The sequence below is a fragment of the Euprymna scolopes genome, chromosome 35 (assembly GCF_053919585.1).
Source record: "Euprymna scolopes isolate OS-2025 chromosome 35, ASM5391958v1, whole genome shotgun sequence".
Lineage (NCBI taxonomy): Eukaryota > Metazoa > Mollusca > Cephalopoda > Sepiida > Sepiolidae > Euprymna > Euprymna scolopes.
The window spans coordinates 43,315,998-43,340,836 of record NC_136516.1 but is presented as its reverse complement, the minus strand read 5'-3'; the positions used below and the strand labels follow the sequence as shown (position 1 = coordinate 43,340,836).

General features: G+C 35.5%; 1 protein-coding gene and 1 pseudogene across 7 annotated transcripts in view; one reads left to right on the top strand and one right to left on the bottom strand.

The window, feature by feature from the left end:
• LOC145259843 (coiled-coil domain-containing protein 154-like) overlaps positions 1–24,839 on the bottom strand; it is a 335,063-nt gene that overhangs the window by 121,245 nt on the left and 188,979 nt on the right. For all 7 annotated transcript variants that reach the window (XM_080117680.1, XM_080117679.1, XM_080117678.1 and 4 more), the window contains 4 exons: positions 21,207–21,701; positions 7,129–7,321; positions 5,044–5,120; positions 20–115 (listed from right to left, as the gene is read on the bottom strand). In XM_080117680.1, the coding sequence (XP_079973806.1) occupies positions 20–115; positions 5,044–5,120; positions 7,129–7,321; positions 21,207–21,565 (725 nt within the window). In that variant the 5' untranslated portion in view covers positions 21,566–21,701. The remainder of the gene's footprint in view (positions 1–19; positions 116–5,043; positions 5,121–7,128; positions 7,322–21,206; positions 21,702–24,839) is intronic.
• Positions 658–783, top strand: LOC145260125 (U2 spliceosomal RNA; annotated as a pseudogene).

Here is a 24,839-nt window from a genome sequence, read left to right as displayed (position 1 = left end):
AAAAAAAAATGTCTCTCACTTGCGATTTAGGTTTTGCTCCATTGAAACCCGTAATTGCGTTTCTTGTTCCATCTTTTGTCGTGTGAATAAAAGACTTTCTTTCAATTCAATAATTCTGAAAATCAGAAGAAAAAAATAAAGATTAACAAATAATAGAGATGAATGCACGGTCATTACTATAACGTATGCCTTTTGCTTTATGTGGGTTGAACCAGTAATTCCTAGTCACTTGTATATCTTCATCAGGGTAGATAATGATGGTGTTGTTTTGCAATTCTTGCAAGGAGTGGCAATGTCCTCCTACAAACAGTTCCTGGTATTCCCAAATCCTTACCCATTTGATACTGATCAGGTTCACTGTGTTATATATTCCCTGTGGCTGGTCGTTCAAAATATGCTTTTCAGTCTTAATAATTGTTAATTCTACTTTTGTCACTGGTCTACGATATATACACACTGACAGGGAGTAAAACACAACACAACTGATCTATAAAATAATGCATTATTAGTCGCGTGCAAGTGACTCTATAAGTCACTCCATCGGTCGGTCCGTCAGTCTCTCAATCAATTTGTTGGTCTGCCGTAACACTTTTGTGCTTGGCCTTTTTGGTTAAGATCAAAGGTCTGTTGCTAATAGATGCTGTTCTTAGCTTTTTAAACTTTTCTTGGCCTTTTGGCCAAGACCAAAGTGTAGTATTTGTTCTAACTACATGCTGTACTTATTGTGATATAAAGTGGGGGATCACTTTTCTGTATTAATTTAATGTAAAATGATCACCCACTTTACAACCAGTCAGTCTCAAAGCCATTCAAGTCATTCTCCAGATCATTCAAGTTGTTTTTGAAGGATTCCAGTTATTTTTAAGCATTCAAGTCATTCTTAAGGTCATTCAATTCATCCTTAAGTTCATTAATGTCATTCTAAGTCATTTACTTTTTATTTATTTAAGTCATTTCAGCCCATTTTTCGGTCATTTTAGTTTATCTTTAAGAATTTTATATCAATCCTACATTCACGCATTCATTCATTACACGAGAGCACGTGACTAATGGCTATTGGCCTTGTTTTTATTTCACACTCATAAATAGCTTTGGATTTAAAGTTATGACTGCTGTTTTGACATCAATGAAGGCGCGTGGGGTTGGTGTGTATGTTGGCAGTAAAAAAGTGTCAAGCTTGCTCTCTCTCTCTCTCTCTCTCTCTCTCTCTCTCTCTCTCTCTCTCTCTCTCTCTCTCTCTCTCTCTCTCTGACTGCTCTGCTTTTATGACGTTTTATATAAATTTTTCTTTGGAATTTTTAATATTTTCCACCGTCTGTTGTCTCAAATCCTTTGACTGATATCCTCTTACATATTTCCGAGTCAAATTATGCACTCCAATAGACAATGGTGATGCATTCCTCGCATGGAATCAATCTGTGTGTGTGTGTGTGTGTGTGTGTGTGTGTGTGTGTATGTGTGTGTGTGTGTGCGCAAACCATTGAATGCCTCTCTTCGTGGGGTCACCAGCCAATCCAACAAATATTGCTTAACTTTGATGATCTAATGTCAATGTTTTGCAGTTATTGCAAGGAGATGTCAACGTCCTCCTACAAACAGTGTCTGGTATTACTAAATGGTAACCCATCTAGTACTGATCAGACTCACCGTTGCTTAACCAAAGATCTTATGAGAACCGGTGTCTCAAAATGATTATGCTGTATTCCTTACATACAAGAAACCAAGACATTTAAAATTTGAAGTTTCTAACTGAAAGCAAGATTTCCACGGTGTCAGCAAAGATCTTTTTACCAGCTAACACGTCACTGTCGTTGTTTATAGAAATATTTAACAATGGCCATGATTAAATATAATACATGCCACAATCATGTTGATACACCGGTTCTCACCAGATTACTGAAGTTAAGCAACGTTGAGCCTGGCCAGTACCAGATGGGTGACTATTTGGGAATGCTAGGCGCTGTTTGTACTGCGAGGTAAAAATACCAGTTTGAGAAACTGGCACGATCTATCCTTCTCTCGAGGGTTTCTCCCACACTTTATCTGAGCCTAAACCTAAACATAGATTCCATGAACAAAGCTTCTTTCTTAGAACTGCACGCCTGTGGAACTGTCTTCCGTTTACCTGCTTTCCAGATGATTACAATATGGTTGTGTTCAAGTCCAACATAAACAAGTTCTTGATAAACCGTTCTCCTTAAGTTAACAAATTTACTGAATTTCCATTACTGACAATTACTATATTGTCCAACTGACTACTGTACACTCTTTAATCCTTATCCTCGAGTGGCCCCTGGGCCTTGATAAGTGGTGATGCCCATGTAAAAAAAAAAAAAAAAAAAGATGGGACTCTCTTAAGCCGTGGTAGGCACCCAATCTAGTGATGGCGTCATGATAAAAAATACCCTTGATAGTCCTGGCGAAGCATCAAGTATTCAGTTACCGCCAAGATTTGAATTACACTACAAACTCGTGTAGTGAGTTCAATCTCAGCTGCAGCCGCATTGGATTGGATCGATGATTAAATACAAATTATTTTTTTAAAAAATAAAAAATAAAGAAAAAGGTACCACATTGAAATAAAAATCGATAAACATTAAAGGTTGTGGTCAGAGACAAATGCAAAAACAATTCTGTATAGACATTAAAAATGGTTTTATGTTATCGTTTTTGTTATTTATATATCTATGAAAGTGAGAATGCGTGTGTGCATGTGTGTGAAAATACTTCTCAACCTATATACTCAAATAATTTTTTATCTACAGGCTTGAAATTTGGTATATGGAGTATTTTGATCTGTGGAAAACTTTTTAATCGGTTTTCATCAGCAAAAAGAGCTGCTAAGGGGTTAAAATTGAAAAATTGGTACGTGGGAGGCAACCAGATTTTTATCTGTTTCAAACTGTTTTACGACTGCGCATGCATAGTCATGAAACATTAATTCCTTCACCCTCAACTGGACAGTTTTCTACAAGGAGGGGTCACTTTTTTCATCAACATTTTTGTTTCGTTGGATTGACTAGCCTAAATGCCAACGCTCACAACTTCCGGTTTCGCCATGGATGCATCGGCTATGACAGCTTCCTTATGTTAAGCATAAGTTTATTTGAAACATATTTAAAAAATCATGCCAAGCTGGTGTAATGGTTATCGTACTTTGCTCACTGTCTTTAGGTTTTGGTTTCGATCTTAACTCGAGTATTTTTTTTACGTACAAAATATTGAACTGTGTAGAAAAAATATAATACTCGCATGCGCATGTCTCGGTTTTATTCCCGTTTTTTTTTTACTTCATCATTTTTTTTTTAAAGAAATTTAACGTTACGTTTAATATCTACGGTATTTCTGTTTATAATAAATAAGACGTCTGCATTAATTAAAGTATCATATTTATGCATATTTTACGACTGGGCAACGCCGGGCGGCCTGCTAGTATATTACTAAATGAAGAAGCATTTCTCATTTAAAATCCATTTAGTATTATACATGTAAAATTGAGAAAAGCACGCTCTATATGTGTCAATTCGTCCTCCTAATCACAATATCCAACAATAGTATTTTCATTGCTAACAACGCAGATCGAATAGACCCATGTTAGCATGTCTATTTATTTTTTTTTATGCACAAATGACCTCCAACGTATAAGCATTAAAAATGGTTTTATGTTACTTTTTATTATATATTATTTAATGAGTAACCATTTCCATTTAAAATCCATTTAGTATTATGCATGTAAAATTGAGAAAAGCACGCTGGAAATGTGCCAACATTATGTAAAAAAAAAAACTAAATCAAAACAAAATGGCCACCTGTATCTCTTCATGTATAGGAATTTGGTAATAACTATCAAATTTATAAATTCATGTGATTTTTATTATTAGGAATGCAAAGCACATAAAAACATAACACTAATCTCATTAGAAAATATCTCAACACACACACACACACACACGCGCACACACACACACACACATACATGCATGCATGCACGCATACGCATACATGTTTGTATGTATGTTTGTGTGTTGAGATATTTTCCAACAAGATTAGTTTGCACATATATGTGTGTGTGTGCGTGTTTGTTTGTCACTGATGAGTTGCATGAGAGTACAATGAACTATATTTTCCATCACTACAACGAAACATGTGTCATCTGCCTATAAGTAATTAAAAATAATTTAAGTGACTTAATTAAAATGAATTAATTAAATAAATAAATAAAAGTGCACTTTTGAAAAAACTCTCACATGCACACACACACACACACACACACACACACACACATATTATTTTTTTTTCCTATCGTCAAAGTTCCCAGAAATTATGGAGCCCTATACCTGGAGTAAACACTTGAAGTCTATATAAGATACATATGTATTCGAATGTTGTATTAAAGTCTATCTCTCAAACACTGAGTTAGTATCACAGCTCATCAGTACACCTAGACAAGCAACTGCCTCAAGCCAGGATTGAAACTCGATCATCTACAGGGTGGTCAAAAAGTCAGGTAACATGTTAAAGATAGAAAAAACAATATGATCCATTATAATCTCTATTCGTTTAATATTATTTCTTGGATGAAATTTTTCCACAACGATGGATTGGTCGCCGTGGCCCAGTTGAATGGCCAGCCAGATCTCCGGATCTTACCCCTCCTGATTTCTGGCTTTGGGGCTATGTAAAGGATAGCGTTTATGGCAAGAAACCTGATACAATAGCGTCTTTAAAGTTATTTATTGAAGAGGAGATTGCGCGGATATCAGCTGACATGATTACACGTGTTACACAATCAGTGGTTAATCGCTTCCAGCGATTGATAGAGAGAAATGGACGACAATTAACAAAATAAACATATTTCATGTTTGTTTCATTTTATATTTCAATGTATGGTACTTAAATATACGTGTATTGCTAATATCGTTTTTCTTTAAAATGTTACCTGACTTTCTGACCACCCTGTAGGTGACAGGTAGATATAAGTATTCATGAGATTCGAAACTGAACTACTGTAAAATATATAAAGAAAACATTCCACATTCTTACCTGCTTTCCATTTGATCTTTAAGAAACGTGACTGACATATCATTCGGATTGTGAAGTGTTTTTGCGAACGAATCTTGCTGCAAATAAAACAAAAGGTCAGTTGTTATTATTCTTAGTCTTATGTTTTTCGAACTGTCTATTTTTCAAATACTATACAAAGGAAATATAACGGCCATCTCAGACGTTTCTCCTCTGTAAGCAGAATGAACTTTTGTTTTTTGAAAAGGAGAGAGTTGTACTAGAAACATCAAAATATTTTCCATTAACCCAGATTCTAGTAACACTAAGTGAAAGAATAATCACTGAAACAGTAGATTGTTTTTGATTATGAAGTGAACTTTAAAAAAATTCTTAATGCTGCAATATTTTAAGTTATAAATTTATTATATTTTTTCTAGAATATCTTGTCCTTTTCTTTTCCAGTTTTAGCAACTAGTCCTTTACTTTTCCATGTTTAAGCTTAACCATATGACTTTTCATGCACGCATTTTTCCAAGCTTCCAATAAATTCACTTGTTCTTTGTTTAATTTCAGTCTTATTTTTTCCCCCATAAACATAACATAGGCATATGTAATAACAATGTACGGCACTTGTCTGCTTCAATAAAATCCCGCCAATTATCTCCCCTTCATTCTTTCATTCCGTCTCTTTCACCTGTTACTTCTCTTTTCGTGACAGCAGTGAATTAGTAGCAACACTAGTCGCTGAAGCGACGTGATCGCTATAGAAACCAGTCATAAAAAACGTCATTCACATCCTTACGCGTTTTCACGATTTTGAACACCAGTAAATTCATCATAACTTTTGTTTTACTGAACGAAAATTGAAATAGTTTTTTCACAATATAGCTGAGAAGGTGATCTATAAACTGTAATAATTGTTTGAAATTTGGTCGAAAAATGAGTGAGCGGTGAAGCTTTGAACCAGTAATGAATGACTAAAACTGCCATTTAACCATATATTCAAACACGGTAGTGTTTGAATGATACCTATATACTTATTTACCAGCAATACTTGCTTCAAAGTAGGCAAGCAAAGTGAAGCTTCCTCAGCCATGTTGAATCCCTAACAACATCTCAGGAAGAGACCAGGCTAAAATTGTGGACCAGACGGTTAGAAAATAGACCCCTCTTACTGACATGGGAATCATCCTTCCCAATGGAGAACACTCGTAGAACAGGAATGAGTCCATCAAAAGTTGCTCTAATTAGATGGAGCTGCAAAACTAACTCAACAATCTATGAATGTGGATGGGAGGACCATACTGATGCGACACTGCTTTGTCTGATCTCTAAATGTCCGACAAGTGTAACTTGAAGATCTTGGACAATACAACAATTAATGCAATTGTTGTATTGAAAAAGTGAGAAATTGTTGTAAGACTACATGCTTCGAAAACACACAAAGAAGATGATGATGATGATGATGATGATGATGATGATGATGATGATGATGATGATGATGATGAGCAAGAAGATGAACTAGAAGAGAATGAAGATAGAGAAGGTGAAAAAGAAGATGAAGAAGATGAAGACGACGATGATGATGATGATGATGATGATGATGATGAGGATGAGGATGATGATGAACAGGAGGATGAGCAAGAAGATGGACAAAAAGAGAGTGAAAATAGACCAGGTGAGAAAGAAGAAGGTGAAGAAGATTAAGAAGATGAAGATAAGAAGATGAAGAAGATGAAGATAGACAAGGAGATGAAAAAGATAGAGAAGAAGAAATAGATGAAGAAATAGATGAAGATGAAGATGGTGACAAAGAAAAAGATGTAGAAGAAGAAGAAGCAATGGTTCAAATAAACTATTATACCCTTTCAATTTCAATTCTACATAAGTGACTAGTAAAGTAAGGCAACCGATAATATAATAAATCTGAAGATGGTTAGAATCTTCTTAAATAATCAATTGCTGCAATACTTGCAGCATCATTATCAATCATCACGGTGTTGGCTCACTGCCCATCACATTTATTGACCTATCCTCCAGTGGTCTTTTGGGTCTACGCTTCTCATCGCGATGTGTTGATAATTATTTAGAAAATGAAAGACAAAATATCCAAAAAGTACGTACAACAAGCCGATGTTCATTCTCAAGACGTTTGGACACCAGCATCATTTCACTGATGGCATTGGAGAATTTGGATCCTTGGCTTTCGACTTTGTTGCTCAACTGACGGACGCCGCCACTCATCTCAGATAATACCATTTCCATCTGTTTCTTGGATTGGATTACGTCTTCCAACTGAACTTGTAATTCATTAATCCTGTCAAAAAATAAATAAATATAAAAATATAAAAAATAAAAAATAATAATAATATTAATAATCCTGTAGTACATTTAACGTACGCATGTACATACATGTGCCACGGTTTCCAGATTATAAATTATTTGATCGGGAGATCCTATTTATTAAAAAGAAGGATAGAAGGTGATAACAAACGACGAACATTAAATTAGAATAAAGATACGCTAATTTAATGTTCGTAGTATGATATCACCCTTTATCCTCCTTTTTAATAAATAGGATCTCCCGATCACCAAAGATGCAATGTAAAAAATAAATAAATAAATTAAAAAAAAAAAATGATGTCGCTTTTGGGCCGTACATGACTCTAAAATATACCTTCTTGGTTTTCTGGCTAGGATCCAAGTGTAGTATTTGTTCTGTCTAAAGATGGTATCATGATATTGTGGGGTTTCTGTTCGCGCCAGACGTCCATACAATAGAAATATGTCACAGACTCCTATAAGGATATTGGAGATAAACTGTAATAAGCAGATATATTCTGGCACTACATTAACCAGATTACTTAGATAAATAGTTTTGCAGTTTTAACAAAAGGGCTACAATAATATCGTGGGGTCTCCATTCATGCTGAACTTTCACAAAATGGCCAGCAGAAATATATTGCATATGAATTCTACTGCTGATAGTAATACTAAAATAATGAATATCTATTGATTTTAAACTATTAGTAAAACTACAATCGATAGATCATCCCACCATAAGTGTATCTTTACGTTTGAAAAAACATCTGCACATTTTACATGTGTTTTTACAGTAATCGTGAAAAATAACAACTTTATAGTTAAATATTTAGATATTTATAAAGAATCGGAATCGGAATCAGTAATTGTATCAGAATCGGGAATTTGATATGGAATCGGTAATTGTATCGGAAAAAATTATTGGAATCGTCCCATCCCTAGTACCTTGTTGATCTTTGAATCTTTCTATCGAACTTGAGAATCTTTCTGTTGAACACTGGAATCTGCACAGAATTTCAAATGGAACCCTTTATTTAATTCACGGGTGGGGGTAGCGTGCTTTCATTTCGTAAGCCATGACTGAGTAAAAGTCATAATTGACGATTGTATTTTGAATGTCGTCCACACTGATGATTGAATCTTCCACCTCCAGAAGAGCGTAACTTACACCTGAATTTTACCAAGTGCTTTAAATAAGTTACACTCTTTCTGAAAGGATTGATGGTTCAATCCTCAGTGCGGGCGATACTCAAAATACAATTGCAAATTACTTAAGACTTACTTACCACCTATAGCAATGGCCAACGACTCTTTATCTGACAGTACGTCTTTCAAGCTCCTTGGCCTAACGTTCACAGGAAACATGAGTTCGAACAATTACATCGAGGGCATTGCCACGGCCGCTGCAAGGAAGGTGGGCTCTCTCTACCATGCTAGAAAACTACTAACACCCGAAAGTATCCTGTACCTCTATAAGGCAACCATTCGCCAATGTATGGAGTATTGCTGTAATATTTGGGCTGGTGCATCGGCTACTAGTCTCTTGCTCTTTGACAAGGTTCAAAAGAGAGTCGTAAATCTGATTGGCCTAAACTGGCATCTAAGCTTCAGCCTCTGTCCCATCGACGAAATGTTGCATCCCTCTGCCTGTTCTACAAGCATTTTAATGGTGAATGCTCTGATGAACTGCAAGCACTTGTGCCCCCACGACGTGAACACCCTCGACAGACCCGACAAGCCGCAAAATCCCACCCCCACACTGTAGAGATCCCTAGATGTAAAAGATCTTTCTACTCCGGTAGTTTCTTTCCCAGAACCGCTAGACTTTGGAATTCCATTCCAAGTCACTGCTTCCCCAACTGTACTGACATGCAGAAGTTCAAGTGCAACGTGAACCAACATCTTGCTGCCCAAATCCCTACATAGTACCCCAGTAGTTGTTTCCCCTGATAGTAGCCCCCTACACCAAAGTAGCAATGTGCCTTGTTTGGGGTTAAAATGTAATAAAAAAAACAAAAAAGACTTCCACCTGGTCATGGCTGATGGAACAAGAACATGCTACTCACGTTGATTAAATAAAAGTGTTCTGTCCAAAATTCCATCCAGATTCTCGAGTTTGACAAGATACATCTAAAGAAGGTCGTAGGTTACATTGGCCGAAACGATGGATGCAAATAATATGCATATTTTGATTGTTTCTCAAAACTCGCTCTCCAATTTATATCATATTTGCAATAATTAATTTCTTTAAGAACTTGACTTAGATGATCATAAAAAATCTGTTGAATACTACAAGGCTGCTTCCCAATTAACTACAGCATAACGTTTCCAAGTCTAATGTTAACAAATTCTTGTCAAACCGTCTATTTAAATAATCAGCGCATCGTTTTGAATCCTATCAAGATATTGTACATTTCCAATTGACAATATCATGAACCTTTATCCTCGAGTGACTTTTGAGCTTTGATAAGCGATGGCAATGAATTGGAATCAGAATCAGGAATAAAATAAAGAATTTGTATATTAGTCCTTGCATTCTTACGATCGATCACTTTATTGATTTTTTTTTCAACACATACGACATTCTCTTTCCATTTTATGTGATTCGCTTTAGGAAAGGGAAAACGGGTAGAGATTTACTTGCTGCTCAACCCAGCAAGATGTGACACAAGGTTGGAAGGTGGGGTGTTCAAGTCAGCGCCCCTAAAGAAGGAGCTCTCTTACCTAGTAAAAATTGTTTGGATAGCCCTGTTTCCAGACAGTACGCGATAAACTTACTCGACCCGAAAGCTGAGTGGTTAGGTTTGGTAAGGAGGACCTCCTAGGTACTACCCTGGTGACGTTCTTCAGTCCGACAGGTACTGGCTGAGCCAGTTCTTTGTCCCACACTTGTTGGGCTGACTGTCAAGAATGGATTCTTTACCGGTACTTTCTACTCAGTCTCCAACCAGCTGAAACAACGGGGAGAATCATCCTCCAACATTAAAAATAATAGGAGGGCATAAGAATTTAAAAAAAAAAAGGGTAAGGAAAGGAAATAAAAAGAAAGAGTGAAACCGTGGCCTTCGTTATAAAGATGGCCGGCCAGCTGAAAAAATGACGTCATCGCCGAGGTCCCAACAAGCAAGATATGTGGAACTCTTAGACTGTCAATAATGAACAGTAATTTTTACAGACAGCGTTACAAAACTTCAAAATTGGATTAAAATAAAGAAATAAAGAAAGAACACGATGATTTATACTGAAACTCATCTAATATTAATAATAAAAAAATAATTAAAAAAAACACAAGTTGTTTGTTTAAGTATATTATAAGCAATTGAATATTTCGTTGTATTATAGATTTTAAAGATTAGAATGCGTTCTTTAATTACTTATAAATTACATTTTAAAAAAGTGAAGGAACACGATTTGATTTGAAATAAACTTGAAGTTTATTTAATATAATTAAATGAAAATTATGCATGTAAGATTATGAATATTTGAAGCAGAACACAAGCAAAACATTTGATATGAGTTAAGACAATAAACAAATATTAAAATTAAACTATTTTTTTTTAATCAAAATGAACAATATTTTTTAAATCAAAATGAATTTTTTTTAATCAAAATGAATTTTTTTAAATCAAAATGAATATTTTTTAATCAAAATGAACAATATTTTTTTAAAATCAAAATGAATATTTTTTAATCAAAATGAACAATATTTTTTTTAAATCAAAATGAATATTTTTTAATCAAAATGAATATTTTTTAATCAACCACAATATTTTTTCAAAATCAACCACAATATTTTTTCAAAATCAAAAACAATATTTTTAATAAATTCATGAAATATTGCACAGTAAAAAAATAATCAACCTAAAGAAAAAATCATGTTTCTTATTTAAGATTATTTCATCACATAACAAAAATAACATGCAAAATCATTTTTTTATATCCATATTTTCAGTTTGTTAAAATACGTGGGTTTGTATTACTGTACACATAGATTCGAAAAAGTTGTCAAAAAACAAACATATAACAAATAAATGTTATCAAAGGCAAGATAAGTTACTTTTCTACCAAACTGGATATATTTTTCGTGTTTTTATTCAATGTAACAAGTTTATTCAGCTCGCAAAACATACAGTGTTTACCGATGTATTCGAAAATTCCAGATGGCGTCTGATTCTCTCTTTAACACGGTAAGTTTGTGAAAAGGTGTTATAAATACAAAACCGGATAAAATACTGTTAAAAACTCGCTCAATATATGTTACCGTGACATAGGTTGACATATATTCGGCGGGTTTTTAATAGTATTTTGTATAGTTTTTTATTTATAACACCTTATCCCAAACTTACCGTGTTAAAGAGAGAATCAGACGCCATCTGGAATTTTCGAATACATCAGTAAACACTTTATGTTTTTCGAGCTGAATAAACATGTTACATTGAATAAAAACACGAAAAATATTTGGTAGAAAAGTAACTTATCTTGCCTTTGATAACATTTATTTGTTATATATTTGTTTTTTGACAACTTTTTCGAATCTATGTGTACAGTAATACAAACCCAATTACATTAATGAAATAAACGAAAGACCACGAGTGAACGCGCGTTTTTTTTTAGTTTAGTTTCAAATATATATATATATATATATATATATATATATATATATATATATATAAGTATTTTTAAATTTTATCTTTCTAGCTTTAAAAAAAAGTTTAAAAATTTTATCAGCCGGCATAATTTATTTTTAAATATTAAAAAATTTCAGGAAAATTAATTTTTCCTAGATTTTTAAAAAATGTGTGTCAACAGCTTAAAAAAATCGTCTCTTCAAAAGAACGTGTTTTAAAGAGTCGATGTTGTCTCGCATTTTCATTAGTTTTGTATGCTGTAAAAAATTTTTTTTTTAATATTAGCAATTTATTTGAAGCTTCTTCTTTTGACTGGTAAAAAATTTAGGATGATAATCTTGAATTAAATTATAGTTACATCGTGTTAAATACAGGGGCGGGGAGCACGTTAAAACTTACTTTGCTGAATGGAGATGGTTTAAAATCTTTTTTTATTACTGCATTATAATTCTTTATCTTTCGGAAATGAAAATACTGTCACTTTTTGGTCCTTTACGATAATTTCCTCCGCAATTTGGAACGATGCGCCGTGAAGGCATTTTAATAAAAAAAGAAATATTACACTGACTTCAAGACGTTACGAGTTACGAGTGACTACCGGTGACTACCGGTGTCAAGCAACTAAGGACTATCCGTGATGACGTCAGCAGATTAAATTATTTTTGCCCACCGGCCATCTTGTCTTTTAAGACGGTCTTGGTGAAACAGACCGTAAAGAGAAGGAAAGGCAATGACTTAATATGACAGTAATCTATTTCTACGCCTATTACAATTTTGAAATTCTTTTTGTGTAAAATTCACGTATGAGTCACCATTCTTCTTCTTCTTCTTCTTCTTCTTCTTCTTCTTCTTCTTCTTCTTGTATGAATCAGCACGATATAACTTCTAACCATTTCTATTCTATTGTCGGCATTGGGTTATTGGTTTCCATAGTTCTCTCCAGAATCAAGTACTTCTGGAACGAACCACATAAATTATTTATTACGATATCGTTAATTACTGAACTAAGGCAAAGTTTTGTTTTTTATTCAAGATGGCGTATATGATCAAATTTACAATAGCGAACAAAAGAAATTTTTTACGTTTAAAGACAATAACATATTAAATTTAGTAAATAAAGACAAAATGTATTAATGTGTTTTTTTTTAAATCGTTTTAAAATCTGATCTGCTTTAGGCTGACCGATACTAGCGCATTTGAAGTGTGTCTACTGCAAAAAAAAAAAAATATCGGACATGTAATCGATGAAGACGATTGAAATTTCAATTTATTTTTACAAAGAATACATGATAATTTTCGAAAAAGATTAGTTAGAATCAAATATCGAATTTGGTAGATGGATTACTATCTCAAACGTAAGCACAACAGATCAACCGACAAACAGGAACTCTTATGTTTTGTATATGGAACCAATAGGAGCCGAAGTTCATAATGTTGAACCTGTTCTAGCTTTTACATTTATTTCTTCTTTTTTAATCAACAGAAGTAAGTACTTATGGGAAAGAATCACATGAAGGTTGCCAACATCCATAGTGAAAGTCAGTCCATATCTGTATTTACTTCACCACCGCCAGAACCACATTCATTCATGACCCTGTTAAATCTTTACGTTTCTTTCTTTTTCATTTACTAAATGCGAGGACTATTTTAGGACATTTTCAGTATGTTAAATAAACAATATTTAACAAAATGTGTATATATCAAATCGTCAATGATCTCTCAAATCACATTCTTAGATCATTCAGACAACATCACAATCTATGGCCACATTTCAAAGGTCAGCAATGCCTATGGAACACTATTCCACTGGCCTGCTTCCCGGTTGAATACAACATAGTAGCCATTGAATCCAACATAAACAAGTTCTTGTTGAGCCATCTCCATAAATAATCAAATTATACCCAATTTACACCATTAACGATTACTACCACCTTACATTCATTAACCCTTATCCTCGAGTGACCTTTAGGCTTTGATAAGTGCTGACTCCTAAATTAAAAAAAATTGACACAAAAATCCAATTATTTTATAAATCTAACTGTGGCTTCAATGACTGCTTCTATTTGGATTAAAAACTGTGAGGACAGTTGAACTTCGATCAAGGGGAGCTAACTCTTTTTCTGTTTACAGGTGGAGTTACCTCTGTAATGTAATCTTTATATCAAAGTAAACAGAAGACAGGAAAAAAGCTTAATTCATTTTAACAAAAGCCTTTATATCTGGCATTTTCAACAACGCAATTTTTCTAAATATTTAAATAGTTAATTTTTCATTCTCTGTTTGTGTGTGATTTTTTGTCTCTACTGTGACGTCATCTATGTATTTCGGACACGTGAGTCTTTTCTGAACACTACCCTTCTGTTTCGGACACGTGAGTCTTTTTATCTCTGCTGTGACGTCACTTTGTGCAATCGGCTTGGTGATTTGCATATTTTTATGCAGCTATTGCTGCTGCTATCAGCCTCGGCAGCTCTGTTACACCTCTCCCCTAAATTTCTTTTTAAATTACTTTAAAAAAAATTGAAATATCACTCAAATTCCATGAACAATGGTAATAGAACCACAATCAAGAGGAGCTAACACCTTTTCTGCTTTAGGCAGAGTTATCTCCTACTTTTTAACCTCTCTTATATGACATGGAGATGTGAGAACAGGGGGAGACATAAGCTGACAGGTGTAAACAAAAGGATGACTTGAGATCCGAGTAAATTGAAGATGGAGATATATTAATTCTGTCTATGATAGTTATGACTAGGGGCTATGACAACAGCATATTATTTTCATTGTTTTGACTCTCGAGTATATATCCAACACAGACACAATTAATCAACCACATCACTTTACATAAAAACATATAAGATATCAATGGATATATACCTGAAATTCAAAACAAGGAAAAGAATATGCTGTTGTCATAGCCCTAGTTATGACACACAAAATCAAATAATACCGGACTAAGACTGATAGATATAATTGATATCATTCTATGTGTTGCTTCCTTGTAAATATAATGTCTAGGTTAAGTCAACTGTACATTTCTCCCACTACTTTCTGTCATTCATATGCTGCGCGCACACACACACACACACACACACACACACACACACACACACACATTTGGCTTTGGGCATAATCTTCTGCAAAGCATTAATAGTTATGATATGCCAACACTCCATTCATAGCGGAAATCATTCACAAGCTGAAATTAACTGGTCTCTAATCATTTCGGACATCATCTAGAGGACGTCAGTCTTTAATTAAGCTATGGTATAATAAGAATGTCAGTAGTCTCCCTTTTAGCAATGTTCCACATGTAATAGTCTATAGGATTTCAATCTAGCGAGTTAAAGAGAGTCCCATGTTGGGGGTTGCATTATAGTAAAGATTTATAGTGTTGAACCTGCCTAAGCTTTTACTTTACACGCACATATGTGAGGAACTGCATGAAGGTGGCCAACATCCAACATATTCGGACTATTGTTATCAATTTTACTACCCCCACCACCACCTTTTTATTTCTTTTTATGAAAATCGCTCTAGACAAGGCATGAAACCACTTGATGCAAGAGGCTAAAAAAAAAATGCAACTTCGAGATAAAAAAAACAACTAATGATAAGTGTGAGATGAATAGATTTCGACCTAGAAAACAGCAATTCTTCCCCCTTTGTCAGAAACATCGCTCATGGAATGTGAGGATTACGGATCAGTTCCAGAATCAGATACTTACACAAACCACACATGCATGCACATGCACACACACACACACACACACACACACAGAGTCACAGACATATGTATACATACACACACACATACACAGACACAAACACACTCACGCACACAGAAAGAGAGAGAGAGAGAGAGACAGATGGGGAGACATGAAGGTTGCCAACATCTATACTGAAAGTGGTGCTAAGGAATTGACCAGATTTGAACTTGACACATCCAGGTCATCAGTTCACAACTGTATCGACTTCATGAGTGCCACCTCCCACCAGGTCAGTGTGTTGCTTTGATGCAATGTTATTTACATCAGCTGGTGATTAATTATAAAACAGTTTAAAGTTCATGTCATGACTGGTTCCCATCTGATTTGCGACATTTGTTATGAAGTTGTTTGTTGATCATGTTGTAGTCTGTCAGTTTTTACTCATTTACGATAGTTTGTAGTTTATGTCTTTGGATTTTTGAGATGAGGATTTATAATTCGTATTATTTTGATTATTCAGACTGCTGTGAGAACAGTGAGTGTTATTTTCAAAACGTTTCGGCCGATGTAACCTCCGACCTTCGTAAGATGTATCTTGTCCAACTCAGGAATCTTTCTGTCAAACTTGGGAATCTGCAGAGAATTTCAAACGGAAAAGTTCCATTCAAATTCGACAGCAAGATTCTTAAGTTCGGCAAAAAGGTCAGAGGTAATATCAACAAAAATATTGTTAGAATAACATTCAAGATCAGAACAATAATCCAAATAATCCAAATTGCAAATCAGTTTGATGTTCAAAGTCACAGTTTACTGTTTTTTACAAATGAGTAATCACTTATGAAGATTAGAAGCCACTGAAGGATAAAGAGAAATTAGATACAAGCTTAGGTGAGATTTTGAAAAGACAGGGCATTAGGAAATGTGCAGTTTAGTTTTAAAAATTCCAGAGCAACCCTTTTTTTTTTTACATAGGCATCACAACATTATCAAGGCCAAGAGGCCACTCAAGGATAAGGGTTAAAGAGTGTACAGTAGAAATTGGACAATATAGTAATCATTAGTAATGGAAATTCGGTAAATTTGATAACTTATATGGAACGGCTCATCAAGAACTTATTTACATTAGACTTGAACAAAACCATATTGTAGTCAGCCGGAAAGCAGGAAAACGGAAGACAATTCCACAGACGTGCAGTTCTAAGAAAGAAGCTTTGTTCATGGAATCTACGTTTAGGTTTAGGCACAGATAAAGAGTGGGGGGAATTATTGATAGTGTTTTCAGCTAGACGAGTGTTTCTTGTGAAAGTTTGGCGAGGGGGGACCATAGATTGAAGCTCAGTCAAATACTTTCCATGAAAATAATGATACATCAGAGACAAACTCACAACATCTCTTCTGTAAGATAGAGGTTGCAAGGAAGAGAAAAGGATATCTCCTACGAGGCTATGAAGTCTATTTTGAACTCTATCACGGCAGGACAAGTCCTTTCTAGCAGCTCCTGCCCAGATGTGGCAACAGTATTCCATCCTTGGACGTACCTGGCTCTTATATAGATAAAGAATAGCATCAGCAGTGAGATATTTACCGGATCGATAGAAAGATTCCACCATTTTTCCAGCGGCCTTGGCAACAGATTTGATGTACGTGTTCCATTTAAGATCAGGAGTAATGGTCAAGCCCAGAAGCTTGTCAAAACTTGAGGCCTCCTGAAGACGAGAGCCATTCATTTCAATTGATGCCAGATGTGGATCAGAATGTTAATGATGTAAAGAGAGAAGTTTGGTTTTAGATGCATTAAAAGTAACCAGCCACTCCTTTCCCCATTGCATTACGTGCTCAAGATCAGAGAAGAGAGAATTGGAGAGAACTTAGTCGTTTACTGTCTTAGATGTGCTACCATAAATGGTAGTATCGTCAGCATAAATGTCTACAAATGATGTAAGGATGTGATTTGGGAGATCATTAATGTAGATCAGGAAAAGAGTTGGGCCCAGGATGGACCACTGAGAGACACCGGCATTAATACTGTGAGCTTCTGATTTTTGCCCCTCAACTACTACTCTTATGAACCTATCAGAAAGAAATGATTTAATAATTGAGAAGACATTTCCAGCTACACCATAGCTAGAGATCTTATGAAGTAAACCTTTATGCCATACCCTATCAAAGGCCTTAGATATGTCAAGAGCAATTGCCCTACAAAGGTTGCCTCTGTCCAGAGAATTGCTAATCCCATGAGATATAACTGTAAGCACATCTGCTGTAGATCTAGCAGAACGGAAACCATATTGAGTGTCACTAAGAAGGTTATTTTTGTTGAGATGGTTGATTACTTCTGTATTTAACACAGATTCTAGCAACTTACTCATGACGCACAGGAGACTTATTGGCCTGTACTGAGAGGGGGATGAGCGATCACCTGAATTCTTAAATACAGGGCATACTGATGAAATTTTCCAGGGAGATGGGAAACTATTCTCCTTAAGACAACGTTTAAACAGTTTTGTAAGTATGGGCGCTAGTTCATGTTGAAGTTTTTTGAGTACTATAATTGGAATACCGTCAGGGCCAGTTGCTTTACTGGAATCAAGGTTTTTGATTAGCTTGGCAACATCACGTACAGATATACATATATCACATAGCATGTTTTCTGATACAGGAGGAAATATTGGGGGTTGGCATTCCTTGGTAGGGGGTGCCTCAATCAGTCATAAAAAATAAAACAAACACCTTCTTGTAGAGGAAAGGAGGAGGGTGGACTTCCTAAGCAAAACCATACCTCAACCCAACAAAAACATGACCACTGCCAGAATCATTGTCAAAGATGTCATTTTTGAAGGTTAATAAGATGCATAGCTGCCAGTTGAACAATCAAAAATATTATCTATGTATCTATGTATTTATGTTTGTATGTATATCTAAAACTTTCATGAGATTGGTATCGTTTTGAAGCTCGACCCTTCGGACGACAAATATCGAAAAATTAGGCAAAAACATTAATTCCTTTACCCTCAACTGAGCACTTTTCTACAAGGAGGGGCCGCTTTTTTTCACTGATATTTTTGAAAGTCATCCCCTCTTTTCGATTGACTAGCCTTAATTTAAACCTTCACAACTTCCGGTTTTGCAATGAACGCAGCGGCAAAGACGTCATGTTTTTTTTTTTCACATACTTTTCATCTTTCGAGGTACGGGTTTGAGCCTGACTGCCTACTACCACTTTGTCCTTTTTTTTTTTTTTTTTTGCTCAACACACACCTTCAAACACCCGGGCAATGCCGGGCACTCAGGCTAGTAATATATATTATGAGGAATCTTTCAGTCAAATTGAGGCTGCTATTTTGGGAGATCGACGCATAACCATTTGCTAAATAAACTGTGGAGACTATCATTCATGACTATTTACATATGCATAAAGTGTCTATCAGATGGATTCCCAGGTTACTTCTCGAAGTGAGAACATGTTGGGTGCTCAAGGATGAATTTGGAGATGTTCTTACAAGAGTCAGAGGATGAAACCTGAGTCCATCACTATGATCCAGAAACCAAAGCTTAGTTAGTGCAGTAGACGCACTTGAACTCATTACTTCCAAAGGATGTAAGAGTACAGCCTTCTGCTGGCAAGGTTATGCTCACAATCTTCCGAGAGTAGTGATGACAGATTTCCTAGCAAAAGGTCTCACAAATACAGGCACCTATGATGCTTTACTTTTGAGGAAATTAAGAGAAGATTTCAAAATCAAGAGGCGGCATAAGATTTGCAAAAGTACCTATTCCTGCAAGACAATGTGCAAGACAATGGGTGTGGCTATGAAATCCTTCTCTATTCTCCCTACTCTCTTGCTCTGTCACCTTCTGACTTTCCCTTTCTCAACCATGAAAGGAAAGCATTTATCAGATAATGTAACCTTGACTTCTGAAGTCATATAAAAATTGGAAGACTAACTGTGGTTTTTCAAAAACGGTCTCCATGATGAGACATGATGGGAGAAATGTGTAACTCTGAATGGTTTCTATGTAGAGAAAGACTAATAACTGTGTCAAGTTTCGTTGCTCTACTGCTATGAAAAGTGGGTCAGAAGCATTACTTATTGAACGCCCTTCCTATGCATTAATATTGTTTTTACTAGTTTTAACCTCTGTCAAAAAATGACAAAAGAAATTATACTTTGTCAGTGTTCACAGTTGTCATTTTTTAGAGTTATTACTAACATTTTCTCTATATATAAAAAAGAAAGTTGTACTGCCTGTCTGTTATAGAAATTGATATGTTATGTGGGTCAGAAGCATTACTTATAGAATGCCTCTTGTATTCTGTAATTATGACAGATTCAGTTAACTAGTATTTATTGAATAGGTTGAAAGAATAGGTTTAATATTTTAAAACAAGTCAACCAATTCTGTCAACTTTGACAGAATACCATTGAACCTATTTAGTCAATATTAATCAATCAGCTTCGTCAATAATATTAGGTTGTTCCAAAAGTTTGTAAACACTTGCAAAAAAATTTAATTTTACTCGCCAAGTAATCACAAAAAAAAAGATTAATCCTCAAAATAAAGATCATAATTTTCCAAGACTTTCTGCCATTGATCTGCAAGCTTTCAGATCTGGTCAAAATACCATTTAGCCGGCTTCGAATCAAAGAATTTTTGACATGCTTCCTCAACTTCATCAAACGAGTCAAATCAGCAGCCCTTCAGAAAATGTCGCATTGAGCAGAAAAGCCATAATCTGATGGAGCAAAGTCAGGACTGTAGGCTGAATGTGGCGGAACCTCAACACTGTTCCGCACTTCAAACTTGTCTTTGGTCTTCCTGGCGATGTGTGGCTTGGCATTATCCTGCCACTTCAAAGCACGCTTTCAGTTATTCAAAACCGGGTACTTTTGCTTCAATTTTTTATAGACTCTGTAATATTTGTTTATTGGTAGTTATAACTGACAAAGTGGATACAAATATTAGCTTGAGAGGAATATTCTATTTTCTTAGTTTTACATACTTTTAGAATTCTGTGTCTGCTCTTCGCAGGACACGTGTGACAACGTAGAAGCCTGGAGACTCACTGTCCAATCCTTTTTAGGTCAATCATCGGTCAAAGAGAGAGAGAGTGTGTGTGGGGGGGGTGAGCGAGCAGCAACAGCAGAAGAGAAAAGGGAATAGATTTTTGGGTATCTTGGTTAGTTGAGTTCTTTTAGAGAAAGAGAGGATTAAAGAAACAATGTCTTTTCTACATGGTAGCAGTATGTGGCCTGAGGTCACTTAGGTTCACTCCTACAACTCTTTTGCTATTTCGAATAGAAAGAAGAAGTTCACTATAAATATAAAAGCAAGAAACAATTAAAAATTGCTTAAAAATTAAATTTTTTGTAAGTGTTTACAAACTTTCGGGACAACCTAATATTATTGATGAAACTGGTTGATTAACATTGACGAAATAGGTTCAATGGTATTCTGTCATAATTGATGGAATTGGTTGACTAGTTTTAAAATGTTGTTTTCCAAAAAAAAAAAAAAACTGTGACTGTAAAACTCTCTTTACCTTGCAACATGAATGTCTTTGTCTTTAAACAAATCCTGGTGGCTTCCACGTGTCATTTGCTCCAAAGTTTTTGTGTGGTTCTTCAGGGATGTCAGTGCCATTTCATCTTGCTGCACTTTTTGCTCTGTCCTCTGAACGCGAGAATTCAGGTGCATCAGCGTGTCAACGTTCTTGCGGATCAAAGACTCCATCTGCTGCCGCGAGAGTGTCTGTTCATGCACAATCTCCTCATTGCGCCGTACGGCTGTTTTCAGATCGCTCTGCAGCCGTACCATTTCCTCGAGGAGGGCCCTACAAGATTTCTCAGAAATGCTCATACGCATCTCCATGTTGTGGAAGCGTTCATTTTGGTTATCCATTTCTGTGTTGGTGGCTGGCAGTGGAGCAGCACGCGGCGTTCCAACATACGGTATCAACTGGTTTGATACAGATGATGCAGCTGGGCCGTTAATGTCTGGCAAGTGAGAATACTTTGATGGAAATTGACTTGCTGGTCTGCAAATAGAAAATGCACACTTGTTTAAATAACCGGAAGCAATTACTAATATTATACTAAATTAGAATTAATCAAGCCAGATAAAAAAAAAAGAAAATTAATTAAAAAGTGAACAAATAAATGGATAACGCACATTTGAAAGTAGAGGTGTGCAAACATGCATTCCAGATGAAGTTGATCTACATATTTGTGTCCCATAAATTGGCCGAAATTGTAATTAAATGAAAACAAAGAACTGTTTACATTCCAAGGTCAAAAGTCAAGGGTATTTTTTATCGTGACGCCATCACTAGATGGGGTGCCTACCATGGCTTAAGAGAGTCCCATTTACCCTCGAGAGAAGGATAGACCGCGGCAGTTTCTCAACCTGGTATTTTACCTCGTGGTACATACAGCGCCTCACCTTCCCAAATGGTCACCCATCTGGTACTGGCCAGGCTCAACGTTGCTTAACTTCAATGATCTGGCGAGAACCTGTGTGTCAACGTGATTGTGCCGTATATAAATAAAACATACTTTGATAAATTCGTCTTTGTGTTGATGTTGAAAATAGTGACGATTTTAGCAAGTGTAGCTAGAAAATTATATATACATTCAAGCGAGAAATTGGCTTGCTGGTCTGCAAATAGAAGATACACACTTGTTTAAACAACCGGAAGTAATTACTAATATTATACTAAAGGATGGAATACTGCTACCATATCTAGGCAGGAGCTGCTAAAAACAGCCTATCCTGCCTTGACAGAGTACAAAATAGACTTTGCGGCTTAGTGGGGGATGCCCTTTTCTCTACCCTGCAACCTCTCTCCCACAGAAGAGACGTTGCGAGCCTATCCTTGTTTTATCGTTATTTCCATGGCAGGTGCTCGTCTAAACTCCAATCTCTGGTCCCCCCTCGCCAATCCTTCACGAAAAACACTCGTCTAGCTGAATCCACTGTGAAAAATTTCCCCCACTCTTTATCTGTGCCTAAATCAAAACGTAGATTCCATGAACAAAGCTTCTTTCTTAGAACTGCACGCCTGTGGAACTCTGTTCCGTCTGCCTGCTTCCCACCTGACTACAACTTGGATGTCTTCAAGTTCAACGTTAACAAATTCCTAATGAACCGCCCTCTTAAGTAAACACTTCATTAAATCTCCACACCAACGTGCTGTACTTGCAATAACCCTTATCCCTGAGTGGCTTCCAGACCTTGATAAGTGGTGATCACCGTGTAAAAAAAATAAATAAAGCTGAGTTAATTAAGCCCAATAAATAAAAAAAAAAATTATTAAAAAGTGAACAAATGAATGATTAAATAGACTTCCTACTATTACATAGCCGCTAGCACTTGTAGCAGCAGCAGCAGCAGCAGCAGCAGATGTCATATGATACATATGCAAATGACTAAACCAGTGCACGAAATGGCATCATAGCGGAAGAAGAAAAACGAAAAGAAAAATAAAAAGGAATAAAATGGAATACACGCAGACAGGAACACACGTGGGCAGCAGAAGACTGGCAAGGCATGTCAGCGTGAAATTGACGTGTGGCCAGTTGGCAGCGTGAGAGACTTTTAAAGCCTATGTTTCAACATGGCAGAGCACATGTCGGAGCGAGAGGAACTGTAAAAACACAAGACGCAGACGTTGTTTGGAAAGTAACGGCAATAAAGGCCTTTTGTTAAAAGTGAAAAAAAAAAGCCGCGTCGAATCTCTTTCTTTGTTCCTTTGCGACAGTCTTTGTATGCGACGAGTTGGGTCTAAATGTTGAAGAGGATTAGCGAGTATGTTACATTGCTTCATATGTTTTTGTTTAGACGTCTACCTATCTGCCTATCTAATAGTTTCCCTTAAGTTATAATTTTTGTCGCTCTCCCACATAATTAAGTGTAAATGATTCTTGTGACTGTTTAATATTTTTCTCTCAATAAATCTCCATTTCCAAATTCTGTCTTCTCGCAATTCTTTTTACTATAAGTCAACTAAAATATATGAACAACGGGCCCTAACCAAAGACGGGATAGAATGCAAGAAAACATAACGCAAATTACATCAGCAAGAACAAACTGATAACAAGAAAATTGAAGAAGCAATGAAACGACAATACATGTCCTGAGAAAGAAAGAAACAACACAGATATGACAAAGAATCATATGGTTTCAATGAAGAAGAAAAAACAAGGAACAACGCAACACAATAGTCTAGTCTTTCAGCTTTAGGCAGACAGATACCAAATCTCCATTAGTAATAGACTAGCATATTTTGCCAGTATATAATTTAAGATTTGTATTTCTCCTACATAATTAAGTGTAAATTGTACTTAATATTTTAATATTAATATATTAATATTTTTCTCTCAATAAACCTCCATTTCCAAACTCTGTTTCCTTGCAATTTTTTTTTTTTTACTATAACGCACTGAAGAGCTTATACACAACAGCACAAGTCTCAACAAAGAATCAACACAAAAAAGAAAAAACACGACATGGAATTAGAGGAAGAAATAACCGAAACAACAGTACTAATGGAATAGTTTGCCTAGTATCGACATAGTATTCTGTCATTATTGACGAAAATGATTGGCGAATATTGACAGACGGCCGACACCCGATGAAATTAGAAAACACTAGAAAACAGAAAATAACATTTAAAGGATATTAATTACAATTTAAAAAGTAACAAAAAAAACGGGAAAACCAATAAATTAAACCTACTGTAAGTTTCATGAATAAATATTATTTTATATTTTGTGTAAATTAGTAGAAATATTTTTGATGTGTGATTGAAAATTGAGGTTCTATTGCACCTTATACATCGGTTGCTATATTTGGGGGGGGGTAAGGATTAGTGTTAAAGTTAGGATTTTTTTTTTAAATTAGGGAATAGAGTTTTGTTTTTGGGTTAGAGGTTAAGGTAACATTTTATTAAATCCATTGTCGTGTGTTCCATTGCTATTGCTGATTAAAATTTAAAAAAAAAAAAACACTTTTTCTTCCAATTTATCAAAAGTCGACTGTTTTGCTCCGTATTGGTTAACCGCATCTGCTATCACTTTTTGACTGGTTGATCAGCACCTTGACCAGTGCTCAGCATATTTCAGTGATTTGCATAAGTTTCCGGTTCAGCCTTACCGGATATTTATGAGAAATCAAG